The sequence below is a fragment of the Myotis nattereri genome (assembly GCF_964212035.1).
Source record: "Myotis nattereri genome assembly, chromosome: 2".
Taxonomy (NCBI): Eukaryota; Metazoa; Chordata; class Mammalia; order Chiroptera; family Vespertilionidae; genus Myotis; species Myotis nattereri.
This window is the reverse complement of record NC_138076.1, coordinates 214,713,695-214,735,875: the sequence shown is the minus strand read 5'-3', so window position 1 is coordinate 214,735,875 and position 22,181 is coordinate 214,713,695. Positions and strand designations below refer to the sequence as shown.

The window sequence follows — 22,181 nt, the reverse complement described above, 5'->3', positions numbered from 1 at the left end:
ACTCCCCCCACACCTGGCCCTCAGCCCACTCCCCCCACACCTGGCCCTCAGCCCACTCCCCCCACACCTGGCCCTCAGCACACTCCCCCCACACCTGGCCCTCAGCACACTCCCCCCACACCTGGCCCTCAGCACACTCCCCATCACACCTGCCCCTCAGCCCACTCCCCCCACACCTGGCCCTCAGCCCACTCCCCCCACACCTGGCCCTCAGCACACTCCCCCCACACCTGGCCCTCAGCACACTCCCCATCACACCTGGCCCTCAGCCCACTCCCCCCACACCTGGCCCTCGGCACACTCCCCCCACACCTGGCCCTCGGCACACTCCCCCCACACCTGCCCCTCGGCACACTCCCCCCACACCTGGCCCTCGGCCCACTCCCCATCACACCTGGCCCTCAGCACACTCCCCCCACACCTGGCCCTCAGCCCACTCCCCCCACACCTGGCCCTCAGCCCACTCCCCCCACACCTGGCCCTCAGCCCACTCCCCCCACACCTGGCCCTCGGCCCACTCCCCCCACACCTGGCCCTCAGCCCACTCCCCCCACACCTGGCCCTCAGCCCACTCCCCATCACACCTGGCCCTCAGCACACTCCCCCCACACCTGGCCCTCAGCCCACTCCCCATCACACCTGGCCCTCAGCACACTCCCCCCACACCTGGCCCTCAGCACACTCCCCATCACACCTGGCCCTCAGCCCACTCCCCCCACACCTGGCCCTCGGCACACTCCCCCCACACCTGGCCCTCGGCACACTCGCCCCACACCTGGCCCTCGGCCCACTCCCCCCACACCTGGCCCTCGGCACACTCCCCATCACACCTGGCCCTCAGCCACTCCCCATCACACCTGGCCCTCAGCCACTCCCCATCACACCTGGCCCTCGGCACACTCCCCCCACACCTGCCCCTCGGCACACTCCCCATCACACCTGGCCCTCGGCACACTCCCCATCACACCTGGCCCTCGGCACACTCCCCCCACACCTGGCCCTCAGCACACTCCCCCCACACCTGGCCCTCGGCACACTCCCCCCACACCTGCCCCTCGGCACACTCCCCATCACACCTGGCCCTCAGCACACTCCCCCCACACCTGCCCCTCGGCCCACTCCCCATCACACCTGGCCCTCGGCCCACTCCCCATCACACCTGGCCCTCAGCCCACTCCCCATCACACCTGGCCCTCAGCACACTCCCCATCACACCTGGCCCTCGGCCCACTCCCCATCACACCTGGCCCTCAGCCCACTCCCCATCACACCTGCCCCTCGGCCCACTCCCCATCACACCTGGCCCTCAGCCCACTCCCCCCACACCTGGCCCTCGGCACACTCCCCATCACACCTGGCCCTCAGCCCACTCCCCCCACACCTGGCCCTCGGCACACTCCCCATCACACCTGCCCCTCGGCCCACTCCCCATCACACCTGGCCCTCAGCACACTCCCCCCACACCTGGCCCTCGGCCCACTCCCCCCACACCTGGCCCTCGGCACACTCCCCATCACACCTGGCCCTCGGCACACTCCCCCCACACCTGGCCCTCAGCCCACTCCCCCCACACCTGGCCCTCAGCACACTCCCCATCACACCTGGCCCTCAGCCCACTCCCCCCACACCTGGCCCTCAGCACACTCCCCCCACACCTGGCCCTCAGCACACTCCCCATCACACCTGGCCCTCAGCCCACTCCCCCCACACCTGGCCCTCGGCCCACTCCCCCCACACCTGGCCCTCAGCCACTCCCCATCACACCTGGCCCTCGGCACACTCCCCCCACACCTGGCCCTCAGCACACTCCCCATCACACCTGGCCCTCGGCACACTCCCCATCACACCTGGCCCTCGGCACACTCCCCATCACACCTGGCCCTCGGCACACTCCCCATCACACCTGGCCCTCAGCCCACTCCCCCCACACCTGGCCCTCGGCACACTCCCCCCACACCTGGCCCTCAGCACACTCCCCCCACACCTGGCCCTCGGCCCACTCCCCCCACACCTGGCCCTCGGCACACTCCCCCCACACCTGGCCCTCGGCCCACTCCCCCCACACCTGGCCCTCGGCACACTCCCCATCACACCTGGCCCTCGGCACACTCCCCATCACACCTGGCCCTCAGCCCACTCCCCATCACACCTGGCCCTCGGCACACTCCCCCCACACCTGCCCCTCAGCACACTCCCCCCACACCTGGCCCTCAGCCCACTCCCCCCACACCTGGCCCTCGGCACACTCCCCATCACACCTGGCCCTCGGCACACTCCCCCCACACCTGGCCCTCGGCACACTCCCCATCACACCTGGCCCTCGGCACACTCCCCATCACACCTGGCCCTCGGCACACTCCCCATCACACCTGGCCCTCGGCCCACTCCCCCCACACCTGGCCCTCGGCCCACTCCCCCCACACCTGGCCCTCAGCACACTCCCCCCACACCTGGCCCTCGGCACACTCCCCCCACACCTGGCCCTCAGCCCACTCCCCATCACACCTGGCCCTCAGCCACTCCCCATCACACCTGGCCCTCGGCACACTCCCCCCACACCTGGCCCTCAGCACACTCCCCATCACACCTGGCCCTCAGCCACTCCCCATCACACCTGGCCCTCGGCACACTCCCCCCACACCTGGCCCTCGGCCCACTCCCCCCACACCTGGCCCTCGGCCCACTCCCCCCACACCTGGCCCTCGGCACACTCCCCATCACACCTGGCCCTCGGCACACTCCCCCCACACCTGGCCCTCGGCACACTCCCCATCACACCTGGCCCTCAGCACACTCCCCCCACACCTGGCCCTCGGCACACTCCCCATCACACCTGGCCCTCGGCCCACTCCCCCCACACCTGGCCCTCGGCCCACTCCCCATCACACCTGCCCCTCAGCACACTCCCCCCACACCTGGCCCTCGGCACACTCCCCATCACACCTGGCCCTCGGCACACTCCCCCCACACCTGGCCCTCGGCACACTCCCCATCACACCTGGCCCTCGGCCCACTCCCCCCACACCTGGCCCTCGGCCCACTCCCCCCACACCTGGCCCTCAGCCCACTCCCCCCACACCTGGCCCTCAGCACACTCCCCATCACACCTGGCCCTCGGCACACTCCCCATCACACCTGGCCCTCGGCACACTCCCCATCACACCTGGCCCTCAGCACACTCCCCATCACACCTGCCCCTCAGCCCACTCCCCCCACACCTGGCCCTCAGCCCACTCCCCATCACACCTGCCCCTCAGCCCACTCCCCCCACACCTGGCCCTCAGCCCACTCCCCCCACACCTGGCCCTCAGCACACTCCCCATCACACCTGGCCCTCGGCACACTCCCCATCACACCTGGCCCTCGGCACACTCCCCATCACACCTGGCCCTCAGCACACTCCCCATCACACCTGGCCCTCAGCCCACTCCCCATCACACCTGGCCCTCAGCACACTCCCCATCACACCTGGCCCTCAGCACACTCCCCATCACACCTGGCCCTCAGCCCACTCCCCATCACACCTGGCCCTCAGCACACTCCCCATCACACCTGGCCCTCAGCACACTCCCCATCACACCTGGCCCTCAGCCCACTCCCCCCACACCTGGCCCTCGGCACACTCCCCCCACACCTGGCCCTCAGCACACTCCCCCCACACCTGGCCCTCGGCCCACTCCCCCCACACCTGGCCCTCGGCACACTCCCCCCACACCTGGCCCTCGGCCCACTCCCCCCACACCTGGCCCTCGGCACACTCCCCCCACACCTGGCCCTCAGCCCACTCCCCCCACACCTGGCCCTCGGCACACTCCCCCCACACCTGGCCCTCGGCCCACTCCCCCCACACCTGCCCCTCAGCACACTCCCCCCACACCTGGCCCTCAGCCCACTCCCCCCACACCTGGCCCTCGGCACACTCCCCCCACACCTGGCCCTCGGCACACTCCCCATCACACCTGGCCCTCGGCACACTCCCCCCACACCTGGCCCTCGGCCCACTCCCCCCACACCTGGCCCTCAGCACACTCCCCCCACACCTGGCCCTCGGCACACTCCCCCCACACCTGGCCCTCAGCCCACTCCCCATCACACCTGGCCCTCAGCCACTCCCCATCACACCTGGCCCTCGGCACACTCCCCCCACACCTGGCCCTCAGCACACTCCCCATCACACCTGGCCCTCAGCCACTCCCCATCACACCTGGCCCTCGGCACACTCCCCCCACACCTGGCCCTCGGCCCACTCCCCCCACACCTGGCCCTCGGCCCACTCCCCCCACACCTGGCCCTCGGCACACTCCCCATCACACCTGGCCCTCGGCACACTCCCCCCACACCTGGCCCTCGGCACACTCCCCATCACACCTGGCCCTCAGCACACTCCCCCCACACCTGGCCCTCAGCACACTCCCCATCACACCTGGCCCTCGGCCCACTCCCCCCACACCTGGCCCTCGGCCCACTCCCCATCACACCTGCCCCTCAGCACACTCCCCCCACACCTGGCCCTCGGCACACTCCCCATCACACCTGGCCCTCGGCACACTCCCCCCACACCTGGCCCTCGGCACACTCCCCATCACACCTGGCCCTCGGCCCACTCCCCCCACACCTGGCCCTCGGCCCACTCCCCATCACACCTGGCCCTCGGCACACTCCCCATCACACCTGGCCCTCGGCCCACTCCCCCCACACCTGGCCCTCGGCCCACTCCCCCCACACCTGGCCCTCAGCCCACTCCCCCCACACCTGGCCCTCAGCACACTCCCCATCACACCTGGCCCTCGGCACACTCCCCATCACACCTGGCCCTCAGCACACTCCCCATCACACCTGCCCCTCAGCCCACTCCCCCCACACCTGGCCCTCAGCCCACTCCCCATCACACCTGCCCCTCAGCCCACTCCCCCCACACCTGGCCCTCAGCCCACTCCCCCCACACCTGGCCCTCAGCACACTCCCCATCACACCTGGCCCTCGGCACACTCCCCATCACACCTGGCCCTCAGCACACTCCCCATCACACCTGGCCCTCGGCACACTCCCCATCACACCTGGCGCTCAGCACACTCCCCATCACACCTGGCCCTCAGCACACTCCCCATCACACCTGGCCCTCGGCACACTCCCCATCACACCTGGCCCTCGGCACACTCCCCATCACACCTGGCCCTCGGCACACTCCCCCCACACCTGGCCCTCGGCACACTCCCCATCACACCTGGCCCTCGGCACACTCCCCATCACACCTGGCCCTCGGCACACTCCCCCCACACCTGGCCCTCGGCACACTCCCCATCACACCTGGCCCTCGGCACACTCCCCATCACACCTGGCCCTCGGCACACTCCCCATCACACCTGGCCCTCGGCACACTCCCCCCACACCTGGCCCTCGGCACACTCCCCATCACACCTGGCCCTCGGCACACTCCCCATCACACCTGGCCCTCGGCACACTCCCCATCACACCTGGCCCTCGGCACACTCCCCATCACACCTGGCCCTCGGCACACTCCCCATCACACCTGGCGCTCAGCACACTCCCCATCACACCTGGCCCTCGGCACACTCCCCATCACGCCTGGCCCTCAGCCCACTCCCCCCACACCTGGCCCTCGGCACACTCCCCCCACACCTGGCCCTCAGCCCACTCCCCCCACACCTGGCCCTCAGCCCACTCCCCCCACACCTGGCCCTCAGCCCACTCCCCCCACACCTGGCCCTCAGCCCACTCCCCCAACACCTGGCCCTCAGCCCACTCCCCCCACACCTGGCCCTCAGCCCACTCCCCATCACACCTGGCCCTCGGCACACTCCCCCCACACCTGGCCCTCGGCACACTCCCCCCACACCTGGCCCTCAGCCCACTCCCCATCACACCTGGCCCTCAGCCCACTCCCCCCACACCTGGCCCTCAGCCCACTCCCCATCACACCTGGCCCTCAGCCACTCTCACTGTCAAGAAGGTGCAGACAAAGCCCCTGACTACACAACACCCCGCACACCCAAGTAAGTGCCTCAAGGAACAGATGGTCCCTCAGCCCAGTGTGATGTCACCCACGCTGCGTCAGAATTCCCGCCCTGCCCATGCTGCTGGGCCTCTCCTCACGCCTCCCCGGCAGAGCGAGTCACGTGCTACACGCGGAGCTCAGGGTCGGTGTCCCCTCCCCACGGAAGGGCCTCCGCTGCAGGACCGCATCGGCTCCTTTGCACACCCAGGCCTGGGAGCAGGGAGGCCCCGTAGCGCCCGCTCCCTCTGCCCGCTCTCCTTCCCATGCAGCCAGTGATGCTGAAGCCTTTCCAGGTACAGCTGCAGTGCAGGCAGGAGGCAGCTCTCACAGGAGGGACCAGCGCGCCCCCTGCAGGCCCCTTCCTGCAGGAGCTCCTTAAATCAGGGCGCTTTACCTAACCCCATCGGCTGGGACCTGAATGCCGCAGCGGCTCTGGTGATGGGTTTGGAAGAAAGTTAAGCCCAGGTTATCAATGAGCCTAAGAGAACGCAAGACGGGTCCACAGCGGACGTGCTGCACGGCCGTCCTCGAAACGTCGGTCACAGCAGCCGCGGCGCTCCGGGGCCGCCCGCAGTTGTCACGCAGAGGCAGGCGGGACCCTCCGCACAGGCGAGGTGGCGTCCGGTGCCCCACCCCAATGGGCCGTCCCAGAGCCCGAGCCGAGGGGACCCCGTCCTGTGCTGTACACACTGAGAGTGGGCCTCAGCGTCTCCCCTGAACCCTGAGAAGCCTGGCCAGCCCCCGCCGCCCGGGTTTCCCACCCCAACGGCACAACGCGCAGCCCCACAGCCGACTGGCCTCGCCCCCTGCACACGCGCGCACATGGGAACAAGAGCAAGGTGCACGGAGCAGCCTGGAGGGGCGCCCACACCCCGGGCTGCCCCATCACCTGCGAGGGCTTTGGGGAGGATCGGGAGCTCACCCAGAGGGCGGGACAGACGCAGCTCCGTCTGTGGTGTGAGCCTCAGAGCCCGCAGGTCATTCCACTTGTGAGTTTAGTAGGAATGTTTATTGAAAGGAAGCTCATCTTGCCCTAGCTGGTGTGGCTCAGTGGATAGAGTGTTGTCCTGCAGACTGAAGGGTCCCGGGTTCAATTCCGGTCAAGGGCACATGCCCAGGTTTCGGCCTCGATCCCCAGTGGGGGGCGTGCAGGAGGCAGCTGATCAATGATTGTCTCTCATCACTGATGTTTCTATCTCTCTCTCTCTTCCTCTCTGAAATCAATAAAAACATATTAAAAAAAAAAAGGAAGCTCATTTTGAAACCTGCAGAGAGAAGACGTGGAGAGCAGCTCCCCCCACAGGCCAGCGCCGCACCAGGGAGGTCTGCCCCGCAGCAGGGCCCAGCTCCAGTGTGCAGTCTGTGTGAGAAGGAGGAGCAGCCGACGCCGCGCCAGCCGGGCAGGCACACACCAGGCTGGCCTGGGAGGACGGCCCAGGATGAGCAAGGACGCACAGGACGAGGCCCACAGGTCAGAACCGGGACCGGTGGGCAGGGCAGCCTGAGCTCACGCCAGCCAACGCTCAGGAGCCGTGGCCCTCGGAGCCTCCAACGCTGCCCGGAGGCTGCCCGTGCGGAGAAGCACACGCGAGCGGCTGGCCAGGCCTGGCGGGCGGCGCGTGCTCCCTGCGTGGCCCCATCCGTCACCCACGTGTGTCCAACCCCCGTCCTCGCTGTGCACAGGGAGCCTCCACGACTCTGAGCCACTGAGACTCCGCGCCTTCCACCCTGGGACCCAGCTGGCATCTCCACTGAGTCCCAGAAAAGAGGGAGTGTGTTACAGAACGGGGGACAAAGACTGGGGAGACTCAAAGCGGGAGTTCCCCACGGCGCAGGGCTCCTGACGCCCTCCTCTCATCGGCAAAGCGGGAGTTCCCCACGGCGCAGGGCGTGGGCCCCATAAAGGGAAGAGATCGCTGCCCCACGCCCTCTGGGCCTCCTGACGCCCTCCTCTCATCGGCAAAGGGAACGTCGGGGGGAACCGAGAGCGAGCTGCTCATCGCACCCCTCAAGCGCCCCCAGAGCATCAATGGCATGAAATGTGGGCGCTGGAAAACAAGCCAGCAGAAGGAACTGCGAACAGGGCAAAAGCCACCCACTGGTGCTCCCAGGTCCCCCTCGAACATGCCACCCCCGCCAGGGCACAGGTTCCTGGGTCCCTGCCACAGGAACCGTGAGTAAATCACAGGCCAACAGCTGTCAGAAAGCACAGCAGGCGGACAGGCTGACAAAAACACGCGAGCACGCAGGTCGGGCCGCAGCTCAGAGCGTCTCAGCAGGCAGGGGCTTGGCAGAGGCTGCCAGTGGGGGAACCGGCACCGTGAAGACTGACCCGGGCACCCATCCACGTTCGCGGCAGGACTCTGCAGGGCAGGGCAGAGGGCTACCTGCAACCCTCCCCCCTCCCCAGGCACACACCCCTAACCCTCCCCATTCCCCACCCGGCCTGGCTGTGGCCGCTGCTACAAACGACCACAAACTGAGCGGCAGGAGTACTCCAGCTCTGAGGCCGGAACCCGAGCCCCGCCCCCCACCCCCGCCGAGCCCAGGTTCAGCGCAGCCCTCGGCGGCTCGGGAGCACCATCCTGCTCACTCAGGTGTTGGCGGGGCGCACACTCCTGTGGCTGAGGGGCCGAGGCCCCTGCCGGCTGCAAGCAGAAGGCTGCCCCGCTTCCGGAGGCCACCGCACCCTCTGCTCCGGCCCCTTCCTCCTCCGAGCCAGCACGCCCAGAGCAGGGGCCCGCGCCACACAAGCTCTCACCACCCTGACTCCCTCTGCCACGTAACATGACGCCCCGCAGGTTCTAGGGATGAGGACGTGGGCATCCTTGGGGCCCTCATTCTGCCGACCACACCCATCCTCAGGCCAGACCCTGGTGGTCCCGAGGGCCCAGAACCAGCGACCAGCGAACCCCACGACACCCACCTGCAGCGTGGCCTCAGCCTGTCTGCCCACGCCTCTGGGACCCCAGCCGCGGCCACGTCCTCTCGGTCCTGGCTCATGGCTCTCAGGGCCAAGACCCAAATCTTCTCCATAGACCTCAGAGCCTGCGTGCTCTGGGCTGGCTCCCCTCCTGGCTTCCTCCTCCGGGGCCCCTGGTCTCCGCGCGGGCGAGTCCCGGCCAGGAGTGGCGCAGCCACCCCACATGGCTGAGCGGCCCCTCTCCAACGCCAGGTCTCAGCCTGTGTGGCCTCCTCTGGGAGGACATGACCCTCCACCACAGTGCCCAGCGACTCTGCCCACGTGCGTTCCCAGAGCGTGGCCTTCGGAGCACTTGCGACGTTGGCGTGTCTCCGTGTTTACTGTCTCCTTCTCCCGTGGCCACTGGAGGCCATGCCTCCTGGCCAGCATGCCGTGCGCCTGGCCCGTGGGAGGCACTCTTCAGTGGTCTGAGTAAAGGAGTGTCCCCCACGATTCCCTCCGCGCTCTGTAAGCCAACTGTCTCACCTGCTCAGGCCCCTCGTGGCCGTGGCAGCTGCGGCTGAGCTGTCAGGGCCGCGACACCGTGAGCCTCTCGTGCTCGGCTCTACCCCAGGCACCCACAGCCTGCCACCCTCCATCGGGCCATCCTGCCGCCAGCCACTCATAAATGTTGCCCAGGCAGGCCCCGCCGCCAGCCCGGCCTCTGCCAGCAGCACCCGCCAGGCAGGCCGCCAGCACACAAGCAGGGCCCGCGGCAAGGCTGCTGACTCGCCCGCCTGCGAGGGTTCGTCCTGGCATCTAACAGTCAGGGTGCCGGCTGCAGCTGCAGAGAGCATGGCCCCTCGGGAGCCAAGCGGGTCAACGGCCCGAGAAGAACAGGCCTGGGGAGTCAGAGACTGAACCTCTCCTGCGTCTTCCTCCACCTGCTGCTGCGCATCCAGCCACCATCACCTCCCCCTCCCGGGATGCTCGCAGCGCCGGCTGGTCTCCCGCTCAGCCCAGCAGCCCCGGGAACCCCGCCACCCACCGCAGGTCACGCCACTCGCCGCCGAGGAGCCCACAAAGGCCCTTCTTACAGAATAAAAGCCTGAAAGACCAGTTCTTCCTGTGACGAGCCCCTCCCCCTGCACCCCAGGACGCCCCCTCCCTCCCCCGTGCACTGTCTTCAGGGCCCTTTGCTCTCAGACACACCAGCACTGATCCCGAACCAGGGCCTTTGCCCTTGCTGGCCCTCTGCCTGGACCCCTCTGCTCCAGCCTCCCGGGGACTGTGCCCTCTCCTCTGCACATCTTGTCCCCAGGAGGCCTGAGGGAGTGGCACACCCACCTCTGGACTCCCCACCCCACGTCCCTGCTGTCTATCTGGATGACACAGTCACCCCCCGACGGAGCTTGGCTCAGCCCGGCCTCCCCTGCCCACTGCACGCCGGGACAGCAGATTCCGGTCTGTCTCCTGCTGTGTCTCCAGCACCTGAAACTGTTGCTGGCACCCAGTGTGGGTGAAGTAAATATTGGATGAGTGAATAAATGATCAAACTCTCAAAATGTTGAAAAGGCCTCCTCTCATTCTCATCAATGAGGCCAAGCGAAGATCCTCCCGCAGGTCACAGCCAGGACTAACCCGCTCCCTCAGGCCTCGCGTGCAAACTGATGGGGCGGGAGCGACATGCCCGCAGGTCCCACGGGGATTAACAGGAAAGGAGGCAAAAACCCGGACCACAGACTCCCGGTCAGAGGCCTTTCCACCTCTGACCAGGTTCACTGGAGGGAGGTTTACAAATCTGTACTAATAAAAGCCTATGTGGTCGTCTCGCCCTCACGCCCTCATGCTGTAACAATCCATCACCAGGAGGCTGCGTGTGCAGCGGGCGGGCGGTCACGGGTGGGCGGGGACTTAGCACTGTGTGTGCGGTGCAGAGGCAGGTCCCGGTGGCTCTGCGAGGCGACGCCGGGGTTCCCAGCAGTTCCGAATGGAGCCGCGGGGGCGGGTCCCAGCAGCTCTGCACAGCGATGCCAGGGCCAGGGCCCCTGACTCCGGCCTACCTCTTTGGGGCAATCCATCGAGGAGCCCCGGATGGGTGTGTGGGGTCTACCTCTTTGGGGAGATCAATCACAGGGCTCCCGCACTGTGAGAGGGCACAGGCCAGGCTGGGGACCCCCCCACCCCCTGCCCCAGTGCATGAATTTCTTGCACCAGGCCTCTAGTTCAATGATGGCGAACCTTTTGAGCTCGGCGTGTCAGCATTTTGAAAAACCCTAACTTAACTCTGGTGCCATGTCACATATAGACATTTTTTGATATTTGCAACCATAGTAAAACAAAGACTTACATTTTTTATATTTATTTTACATATTTAAATGCCATTTAACAAAGAAAAATCAACCAAAAAAATGAGTTCGCGTGTTATCTCTGACACGCATGTCATAGGTTCGCCATCACTGCTCTAGTTAAAAAATAATACGACCAAGCAAAAGGGAGGAATGGGAGGGCAAGGATTTGGTCTGATGAGAATGAAATTGATGAGCACCACCTGGCACAGGCAGCAGCTCTGCTCAGCAGAGTTCAAGCAAGGAGCGCTGGGAGACGTGGCGGGGACTAAGCAGGGTCGGGTCATGAAGGGCCTGAGGCATGATGGGAAACACTCCTGCTTCTCAGCACCCCTTTCAGGGGCTCCAAACCCAGCCCGCCTCGGTGAGCACCGCGTGGGGCAGAGCGCGTCTTGTAAACGCCAAACCCCTGGAGACTACACCTGCCAAGCACAAGGACAGCAGCCGCAGGGACGCCCAGGACACCCATCAGGGTCGCGGGAAGGAGCACGAGGGAACGATCACTAGGAATCACTCATCATTCAGGCTGTGCCACAGACAAGCCCCTCACAGCCCTGCACTGCGTGGGGGTGTCTTCCTCCTTCGAGTTCCTCTGGGTTCGGGTCCACACTCAAAACAAAGAGCTGAGCAGTCATGGAAGCACCTGAAGGGCTGGCAAAGCCACGGCACCTGGCGGGGACCTGCCCGGGTAGACGGTGCCTGTGGCCAACGGTCACCACTGACCTCCCGACAGGAAAAGGACAAACCTTTGCAACTCCTGTCCCGCGACGCAGTGGCACTGCCAGGGCAAGGCCGCCACCAGGGCAGGGGGCACGGGGCAGCTGCACAGGCCATGGCGGGCCACCCTCCCTGGGTCCTGCACCGGCAGTGACAGCCCCTAACCGTCCTCCACGGCCCCACACACTGTAACTGTAACACAGGAGCTGCTCTCAGAAACGCCTGGGCACAGCCCTGCACGGGCACGGACGGAGAAGGAAGGCTGTCTCTGGGACACGGATCTCAGAGAAGTCGAGGGCTGCCTCCGTCTCCTGCGGCCGTCCCAACCCACGGCCACAACTCAGGGTTTCCAACCGCAGACACTTGTCCTCTCCTGGTTCTGGGGGCTAGAAAGCAAAGTCGAGGTGTCGCGGGGCCACCCTCTCGGAAGGCTCTGGGGGAGGGCCCTCCTGCCTCTTGTCACTCCCGCGGGCTCCCAGGTCCCTTGGCGCTCCCTGGCTTGTAAGCGCGTCGTTACAATCGCTGACTCCAGCTTCAAACGGCGTCTCCCCAAGGTCTGCGCCTCTGTCCAAACTTCTCTCTTCTTAGCAGGACACCAGGCACTGGGCTAGGGCCCACCTACCCCAGCGTGAGCCCTTAACCTGATGACGCCGCACAAGGTCCCAGTCGCAGGCCCATGGATTTGGGGGGGGGGGGGGGGCACCACTGAACTCAGTCCGATGACGAATCACCAAGAGACAGTCATCCATCCAAAGGTTTATTCGCATCAGAACCACACCCGGGAGCTCGACTGCCTCCATCTGGATTGGTTGTTACGTGATTCGGACTGAAGTGGCGCCAAACCTCAAGACCTAAAACCCACACGTGCGTTCTTTTTTTTAGTTTTCATTGATTTGAGAGAGAGAAAGGGAGAGAGAGATAGAAACATCAATGATGGGAGAGTCATGGATCGGCTGCCTCCTGCACGCCCCCTACTGGGGGCTGAGCCCACAGCGCGGTGGACGAGCAGCCCGAAGCCTGCCCTGGGTCAGCCCGTGCCCTGACTGGGAACTGAACCGTGACCTCCTGGTTCACAGGTCGGTGGTCAACCACTGAGCCAGCCCCGGGCAACGTGTGTTCTGATGCCACGTGGCTCCTCTTCCGAGTCCGCGTTCCAGAGCACTCGTCCCTGTCACTCCTGGGGCTTCCTATTTGCTGCCGGTCCAGGTTTTCACGTCCTCTTGGACCCCGACGCTGGTTCTAATGAAAGCTCTTTCTGTTCCTCAGTCAAGCACAGTCCCACACAGCGAAGAGGGTCTCGGGGACCCCCTCCCAGCCGGCGGCTCACCCTGCGGGCCCCACATCCTCTGCCCAGACACAGTGGTCTCCCAAGCGCACGATCCACACGCGCACGTGGTGTTTCTCAGGAACCCTGATGCCGAAGCTGGGCCTGGGGTGAGTCCCCTGGGAGTTAGGGTCACACCACGATTCTTGGGGTCCAGTATCTCAGCCTTGGTTTCCAGACAAAATGGGCTTAGAAATCCTGGCCTTTGTTTACACTCCTCCCTCCACCAGCGCTACTCCCTCCTCCCGCGATCCTCCCCCCACCGGCACTCCTCCATCCATGGATGCTCCCCCGCCCCCCGCTGCTCCCCCCACGGGTGCTCCTCCCTCCACCCAGGCTCCTCCCCCATCAGCGCTACTCCCCCCACTGGCTCCTTCCCCGCCCCCGCTCCTCCCCCCACCCAGGCCCCTCCCCCCACTGGCTCCTTCCCCGCCCCCGCTCTTCCTCCCACCCAGGCTGCTCCCCCCACCCAGGCTCCTCCCCCCACTGGCTCCTCCCCCGACCCCGCTCCTCCCCCCCACCCAGGCTCCTCCCCTCACCAGCGCCCTGAGGAGTCTTCTCCCTCCAGCTCTGCGCCCCTCGGGCCGGGCTGGGCGGTGACAGCCCCTCGAGGCGGCCTAGGGGAGCCCTGGCGCCCCGGGCCGCGGCGGGAGCTGGTCTGTTTTTCATCGCTCTGCTTCCTGCCGCGCAGTCAAGCTAGTGGGGCCACGGAGCTTCTCGGGGCGCCTCCCACCGACCTTCGCGCCCCCGGCAGAGCGGCGGCCACGGAGGGACCGGCCAGCCTGAGGGTCAGCGCCGCCGCGCCCCGAGCAGCCCGCCAGCCGCCTCCGGACCCCGCCAGGCCCCGCGGCCTCGCCCCGGCACCCAGAACGGCGGGAAGGCCCCCCTTCCCGGCCGCGCCCCCTCCCGGCCGCGCCTCCAGACCCCGCGCCCCGACCCAGGCCCCTCACCCGCGCAGGCCCCCGCGAGCCCAGGCGACCCCGCCCCGGGACCCCGACGCCACCCGCCCCCCAGCAGGCCGACCTCTGACCCCTGACCCCAGCCCAGCGCGCCCGTCACACCCACCTGCCCGGGACCTTGCTGTTGCTGCGCTTCCAGAACTGCTTCCTGGCCCCGTCGCTGGACATGGCGCCTCCTCATCCCTCAGGCCTGCGGCCCCGACACCCCGAGCGCGGCCGGCCCGCCCCGGCGGTTCTCTCCTGCACCCGGGGGGCCCTCAGCCGTCCCGGGACACCCCAGCGCAGAGCCAGCGACTCTTCCGCCTCCCTCCGGAAGTTGTGCCTCCGCGCACCCGGAAGTCCCGCCCACGTCCCCGGCGCGCGTGAAAGAGCGACGCCCGGCGGCGCGGCGGTGGAAGTGCAGCGGCGGACCTGCCCTGGGTCCACTGACAGGTCCTCTTAGGCCCTAACGGCGGTTCTCAACCTTCTGGCCCTTTAAATACAGTTCCTCATGTCGTAACCCAACGATAACATTATTTCCGTTGCTACTTCATCACTGTCATGTTGCTACTGTGATGAATCATCATGTAAATATCTGAGATGCAGGATGGTCTTAGGCGACCCCTGTGAAAGGGTCGTTGGACCGCCAAAGGGGTCGCGACCCACAGGTTGAGAACCGCTGCGAGAGGTCCTGAGCCAATGGCAGGCGACACCCCGCTGCGGCTGGTCCGGGCTGTGCGCCGCCTGCTGGAGGGAAGGGGAAGGGAAGGGGTCAGGCCTGGAGGCCAGAGCAGTGCCCTGCATGTCTGCCCGGTCCCCTGGCTGCAGGATGTCCAAGGCTTCGCGCAAAGTGAAGCTGAAATATTACTTTTTACATTGATCACAGGTTGAAATAAGTATTTCTGGTATATGGGCTTCACTAAACTATATTGCCAAAATTCTTTTCACTTCTTATTTTACTTTTTTTTTTTTTTACGTTACATTTATTGGGGGTGACTTGGTCCACCTGAACATATAGGTTTCAGGTGTGGGTTCCTATGTGACAAGATCCATATATTGCACCACGTGCTCACTGCCCAAAGTCAAATATTTTACTTTTTTAACGTGGCCACCGAAACATGTTACCTTAGGTATGTGGCTTGCGTTGAATTCCTCTCGGCCGGTGGCAAAGACCGGGGCGTCAGGGACCAGCATTCAGGCTGCATCTGCAGTAGAACTTCTGGGGGTTACGTGCCCTGATTAAAGTTCCCCCGTGCCCCCCCCCATCACCGACGGGACGTACACTGAGTTAGAGCTGCCTTGCATTGCGCCAGGTACGGTGTACGCATTGCCTCAGGCATGGGCCAACCAGCACCCCCAGGAAAGATCACCCCTTGTCTCGGAACAGAATGTGGCTCCCTTGGCTCTCACGACCCTGAGTTGTTGTTGTTTTCTTTTAAGATATTTTTATTGATCTCAGAGAGGAAGGGAGAGGGAGAGAGAGAGAGAAGCATCCATGATGAGAGAGAATCATTGACGGGCCGCCTCCTGCACGCCCCCCACTGGGAAAGCCCGCAGCCTGGGCCTGTGCCCTGAGCGGGAATGGAACCTTGACCTCCTGGTTCGTAGGTCAATGTTCAGCCCTGAGCCACGCGGCCGGGCACGGCCCTGAGTTCTTTACCCCGCCTCGTGTCCGCAGGGCTCCCGCGGCTCCGGACCCACCCCGTGGCTTCACAGAGCCCGTGTCTTCCGTGGGGCCTCTCCTCCTCGCTGTACGGCGCTGACTCGCCGCCTCCGCCTCCTCCCTCGACCACTGCCTCAGGCACGAAGCCCATTAAACGCACAGTGACGTCTGGTCGGCGTCAGAAAGGCTCCGGACAAAGCCGTGGGCCTGCTGACCACAGGAACAGCTTGGGTTAAACTAAATACAATGTCGGGACCCAAGGCCCATGAAAGCAGACATCCCCCCACCACACCCCGAAACTAGTCAGACTGGCACACGCGGTGTCAGAACCTGAACCAGCAACCAGCTCCTTCCTGCCCTGGCCCCAGCCCATGGGGAGAGCCCGGGACCCCCACCCCCTTAGTCACCGTGATCGATGATGTTCCCCGTGTCCGGCCTGCCCCTGGGGGCGCTCTATGCGTGTTACATGGAATCCTCCAGAAATCTCCTCTAGTCTCAGCTGTGGAAACCCTAACCTCAGCAGATGCTCTGTGACCCTGCGACCCCTCAGTAGGTCCCCGTGACCCTGCGACCCCTCAGTAGGTCCCCGTGACCCTGCGACCCCTCAGTAGGCCCCCCGTGACCCAGCGACCCCTCAGTAGGTCCCCGTGACCCCTGCCGACCCCTCAGTAGGTCCCCGTGACCCTGCAACCCCTCAGTAGGTCCCCGTGACCCTGCGACCCCTCAGTAGGTCCCCGTGACCCAGCAACCCCTCAGTAGGTCCCCGTGACCCTGCGACCCCTCAGTAGGTCCCCGTGACCCCTGCTGACCCCTCAGTAGGTCCCCGTGACCCTGCGACCCCTCAGTAGGTCCCCGTGACCCTGCGACCCCTCAGTAGGTCCTCGGCTCCTGTGCGGCTCTGCCTGTCGAACTTTCCCGGGACCCTGTCCTCATGTGACCTCAGGGAAGCCCCTGACCGAGCCCTGGGGGGCCTTAGGGGTCCTTGCTGGGGGGCCCTCCCGTGGAGCCCAGGGAGCCCAGGGATGTGGTCACAGCCGAGGCCCCCCACGCCCTCCTCAGGGGTCCCTCAGCCTCGGGGGTGCGGACACTGCGGAGACGTGACGGGAGCAGGTGCGGAGGACGGTGGGGGGGCCGCGGCCGGCAGGACAGGCGTGGAGCACCCCTGCCCGCGCGGGGTGCCCTCGGGGCTCCCGCCTCGACCGCCAGCGCGGGGACCACGGCCACGAGCCCCCAGGCGTGGCCGGTCCTCGCCCAGCTCCTGGGTGACCGCAGTGACTGTGTGGCGTCCCGACCGAAGGCCGGCCCTGTCCGGGGGACCGAGCCCCGGCACAGCCGCTGGGACGTGACCAGAGGGCACCATCCGAGGGCCGGCCGGCCCCCATCAGCCCCGGGCGGATGGCGGGTGCAGGCTGCACGGGGCGGACGGGAGCCTCAGGGGCAGCCCTGGGCAGCGCCTCCTGGCCGCTGCTGGTGCCTCCCCGTCGCCTCCTAGAGCAGCTCAGCCGTCAGCTCTGTCCTCGCCGCCCAGGCCCCGCTCCGTCTCCCACGGGCGCCGCGGCTCCTGTCCCTCCGCCCACGGCCACCTGGCGGCTGGCTCCTTCCCAGGCCTGGGGCTGGGCGGCCCTGCCTGCGGTGCTCACAGCCCCCGCCAGGGGGCGCGCCGGGCCGCGGGAGGTGGGCCGCCGGGTCAGCCACAGGGAAGTCCGGGGACCCCAGGCTGCCCGGGGTGCGGGTCCATGCCAACGCCCCTGCGTTTGAGCGAGACGCCTGGACAGCAGCCCGGGAGCCTGCGGGAGCCGGGCAGTGCTGCCTGCCCCGAGTGACCAGGTCTACAGGCCCAGCAGCCTGCCCTGCGCCCCGGGCATAGGGCAGCCCGGACCCCCCGCCTTGGAGGTCAAGCAGTGCCTGGAGAGTGGCTGAGCCCAGGCAGCCCAGGCAGGGAGAGGCCTCTGCCAGAGCCCGCGGTGCCAATGCCAGGCCCCCGCCGACCGCCGGAGGGTAGCGCCCTGGGGCTCCGACGCAGCCTGCAGGGCCCCCCAACCCCACCTCCCCCCAACATCTGGGCTGGGATTTGCGAGTCCCAGCAGCAGGCCGTGTGCTCACCAGCTCCCACTCTTGCCCCCACCACTCTGCCTGCAGGGGTTTCTGGTAGGTGACCACCTCCCCCCACCCCGCCGCCTTCCCTGGCTCCTGGGTCGGAGCAGGCTGGGCGTGCTCTGCAGCTGGGCTGGATGGAAAGGACCGGAAAGAAGTGGAGACAAGAGAGCTAGGGCCACCTGTCCCGGCCCCAAGGCCTGGAACCCGGCACCTGTCCTGAGCCTCGGCCCAGCTCACTGCCCGGAGGACAAGCGGCCGCCGCAGGAGTTGCTGTCAGAGGGGGGGCTCCGCTCCCCACGGGCCACACGGGCATCAGGCCCAGGCGTGTCCCACAGAGAAGGGGCCCGGAGGGAGGGGAGGCAGCCTGGGCATGTCCGACCCTCAGGGCCTCACCTTCCACCTGTAACACCACCCGGGCCCTGGCCCGGCCCAGCGTGTCCTCTCCTCCGGGGCCTCCGGGGGCAGCGGGAGGGAGGGCCAGGCTCCTGTGCGCAGAGCAGGCTGTGCGTCCTGCGTGAACGCTGCAGACAAAACCCCTCACGCCCTCCTCCTCCCCCAGTGAGGACAGGCCAGAGCAGCCTGACCGGAGTCCCCGCGGGAATGGACGGGAGGAGGACATTTAGGAAACGCCTGGGCCAGGCTGTCCCTGCCTCCACGCTGGGGGCAGGTCAGGCTGGGCCCGCGGGCAGCCTGGCCCAGGCGACCCAGGGAGCCGCAGGCTGTAGGCTGTCGCCGCCTGGAGGGGGGTGTAGTGTCAGCCCTTCTGCTGCGTCTCACTGGGGTCTTAGGGTCGAGGCAGAGAGGAGGCGGGAGGAAGGGGGAGGGGAGAGGGGAGGGAGGAGGAGGAAGGGGGATGGAGGAGGCCTTCTCTTCTTTCAAGCCCAGATGAGCTGCTGACAGACTGCTTTCAGCCCGGGCTCGTTCCTGGAGCTCTCTGCGGCCTTGGCCCTGGGCCCTGGGCTCTGCCTGGGAGGATCCTGGGCGCCCGCCAAGGCCAGGGGCGCTGCGCACCTGCTGCCCCCCTCCCCGCCCCGCCCCACCCGCCTCCTCTTTCCTCGGTCACTCCTGTCAGCCACTGACCCCAGACGCCCCTTCACGGCTGCCCGCCTTGGCCACACCCGGCGTCCAACCAGCCGGCAGCCTGCGGGGGGCACAGCGCGGGCCTCGGGCTCCAAGAGGCGCTGAGTCATCACCCACAGGCCGCTGGGCAGGCATCTGGGGCTCGGGGAGCGTCTAGGACTGAAGGTTCAGAGAAATCAGAAAAAGGAACTGGACGCTGTTTCCCTAGAGCCCGGTGCTGCAGCCCTAGCACCCCCCCATGCTGGACCCACAGCAGGGGCTCCCACAGCCTCTCTCCCCACCCCGCCCGCACCCACTGAGTCACGGGCATCGCCTCGCCCTGTAAGCCCGGGGCAATGCCGGGTGCAGCCATAAGTTGGCCGGGGTCAGGTGGTCCTACTTGGTGTCACCTGAGCTCTGCACAGCCCCTCTCTGGGCCTCCCCCTCCCCGTCCCGTGTGCCCCACAGGCTCCCCCAGAGCTCAGGCTCAGAGCAGTGGCGTGGTGCCAGGCTCGGTGCCAGGTCTCGCCCAGGCATCCACTGGTCAGCCGGTTCCCAGGGAGGCGCAGTGAGCAGGTGGCCCAGGCCCAGGTGCAGCGAGGTGCAGGGCCTGGACTGGGCCTGGCGGACTCGGGCCGGACAGCACCGAGCAGACCCACCACGTGTCTCTGGCACCGCAAGGACCACCTGTGCCCAGACCCCTGGGGAGTTGGGAGCTGCGGCTCAGCCCCCACCCCAGTTCCTGAATCAGGGTCTGCGGGCTGTGCCTCCCTGGCCTTCCTTGCTCTCACCCTCGGCCAGCGGACAAGCAGGAGGGAGCGGGGGCAGGGCACCCTCTCAGCGCCTCCCACTGGGAGGCACTCGGCTGTGGAATTTTCCACGGCCCTCCAGGTCAACCTGCAGGAGGCTGGCAGCGGGCTGGCCCCGCTCTGGCTCCCGGCAGCCACTCATTGGCACTGCCTGTTCTGCTTGTGCTCTAGGCCTGAATGGGGCCACCCACCGGGGTCACCTGAAGTGAGCCCGCTGCCCAGCGCCGTGCCCAGACAGGCTGCGAGACCGGGGGCGGGACCCCGAGGTGACCGCCGCTTGAAACGGAACGATCTGCCAGGGCGGGGACTTCAGATGCCAAAGCTGGGCCCAGGCCGGCAGGAGGGCTGGTCACCGGGGCAGACAAGGCGATCCTGGGGGGCCTCCTCTGGGGGCCAGCTCCTGGCTGAGCTGGCTGGTGGGGAAAGGTGTGGCCTCTCCGTGCCGTGGCCTGTCTGTGCCGTGGCCTGTCCGTGCCGTGGCCTCTCCGTGTGTGGCCTCGCCGTGCCATGGCCTGTCCGTGCCGTGGCCTCTCCGTGCGTGGCCTCTCTGTGCGTGGCCTCTCCGTGTGTGGCCTCTCCGTGCCGTGGTGCCAGACTGCAGTGCACGGCGCAGCCCCACCTCCACGCCCACCAGCAGTGCCGGGCTCTGGCTGCCCACGCCCACGCCACTGCTTCTCTCCCCATGTTTTATGGTGGCGTCCGACTGGGAGTGAGGCGGCATTTTATTGTGGATTTGACTTGCGTCTCCCTAAGAACTGATGGTGCTGAGCGTCTTTTCATGCGCTTGTAAATCTTGAGGAAACGTCTCACAGGCCGGAGGCATAAAACAGAGCTGTGCGCGCTGCCGGGGTTCCCCGCCGGCTGTCGGGTCTCAGGCCTGCTCCTGAGTGAGGCCTTGTGAAGGCAGAGCTCGCCGCTGACGCCGTGGACTCCGGACGGAGCCGGAGCTGTCGGGCATTGAGCCAACAGCCGCCCCGTGCTGCTGCCCCTCCCGGCCAGGGCAGACATCACCCACCCGCCATGGAGCTGGGAGACAGGGGCAGGTGTCACCCACCCGCCACGGAGCTGGGAGACGGGGGCAGGCGTCACCCACCCGCCACGGAGCTGGGAGACGGGGCAGGCATCACCCACCTGCCACAAAGCTGGGAGACGGGCAGGCGTCACCCACCCGCCACGGAGTTGGGAGACAGGGGCAGGCGTCACCCACCAACCCGCCACGGAGCTGGGAGACGGGCAGGCGTCACCCACCAACCCGCCATGGAGCTGGGAGACGGGCAGACATCACCCACCCGCCACGGAGCTGGGAGACGGGCAGGCGTCACCCACCCGCCACGGAGTTGGGAGACGGGGGCAGGTGCCACCCACCCGCCACGGAGCTGGGAGACAGGGGCAGGCGTCACCCACCAGCCATGGAGCTGGGAGACCCAGAGAGGAAGCCACTGGGCCCCCTGGGCAGTCGGGTGGGGTGTCTGCCCAGGAGTTCACTCACGAGGAGAAGGGAAAGGAAAGGCCGGACCTAGGTTTGCAGGGGCGGAGTGGACGTCTGCCCTGGGGCAGTGGCCCCCGAGAGGGTGGGCTCATTGTACCCAAGGGGGACACAGAGGTGATGATGGGGATTTGGGGGCCTCGAAATAGCACCCCTCCCACGTTCAGAGCCAAGCGAAACACAAAGGGCAGACGTCAAATTGTCAGCTTCACTGCCGACGACACGAGGGTGGCCCGCCAGGAAGTGAGCCTCATGCCCCCAGGTGGCTGGATCAGAAAGACAGGGGAGCCCGGCTGGTATAGCTCAGTGGTTAGAGTGACATACTGCTTCGTGCTACAACACAGGTGATTCTTGAACACATGATGCTCAAAGAAAAGTCACATCTGTGTGACTCCGTCTACACGAAACACCCACCACAGGCAAAGTCACAGGCAGGGGGAGGTTAGGCGTTGCCTAGGCTGAGGGGATGGTGGGGTGGCTGCTAAGGTGTGAGGTTTCTTTATGGCGATGACATGTTCTCACAGTGATCATGGTAAACACGCCCTAATCCGGCGCTGCGTGCTCTAAGTGAGGGGAGGGTGTGGCGCGTGGACGACACCTCAGTACAGCGATGGTTAGAAAGCAAAGCCAGGGCTCTGGGCCTCGGCTGCCTGATCCTTGGCTGAGCCCAGACGCTCCTGGCCCCCTGGCCCCCGCCCAGGACTGTCCTGCGTGGTGACTGCAGCCCATTTCTCAGGCGCGCGGCCCCCTGGACTTGGAGCCTGTCTCTGGGCTGACCCCACGGCTCCCGGCTGGTGGGGTCCCCGCCGAGTCCACCTGCGT

The 22,181-nt window shown here is 66.8% G+C and overlaps 1 protein-coding gene across 2 annotated transcripts in view; it reads right to left on the bottom strand.

Annotated features, from left to right (window-relative positions):
- Positions 1–15,174, bottom strand: part of TBC1D22A (TBC1 domain family member 22A) — a 123,367-nt gene extending 108,193 nt beyond the window's left edge. Inside the window, exon 1 of one of the 2 annotated variants that reach the window (XM_081083766.1) lies at positions 13,847–15,174. Coding sequence is in view for 1 of the 2 variants with exons in the window: in XM_081083765.1 (XP_080939891.1) it covers positions 14,373–14,434 (62 nt within the window). In the remaining variant the exon portion in view is untranslated. The remainder of the gene's footprint in view (positions 1–13,846) is intronic. The other variant, XM_081083765.1, reaches the window with a different exon arrangement.
- Positions 15,175–22,181: the final 7,007 nt, after the last annotated feature.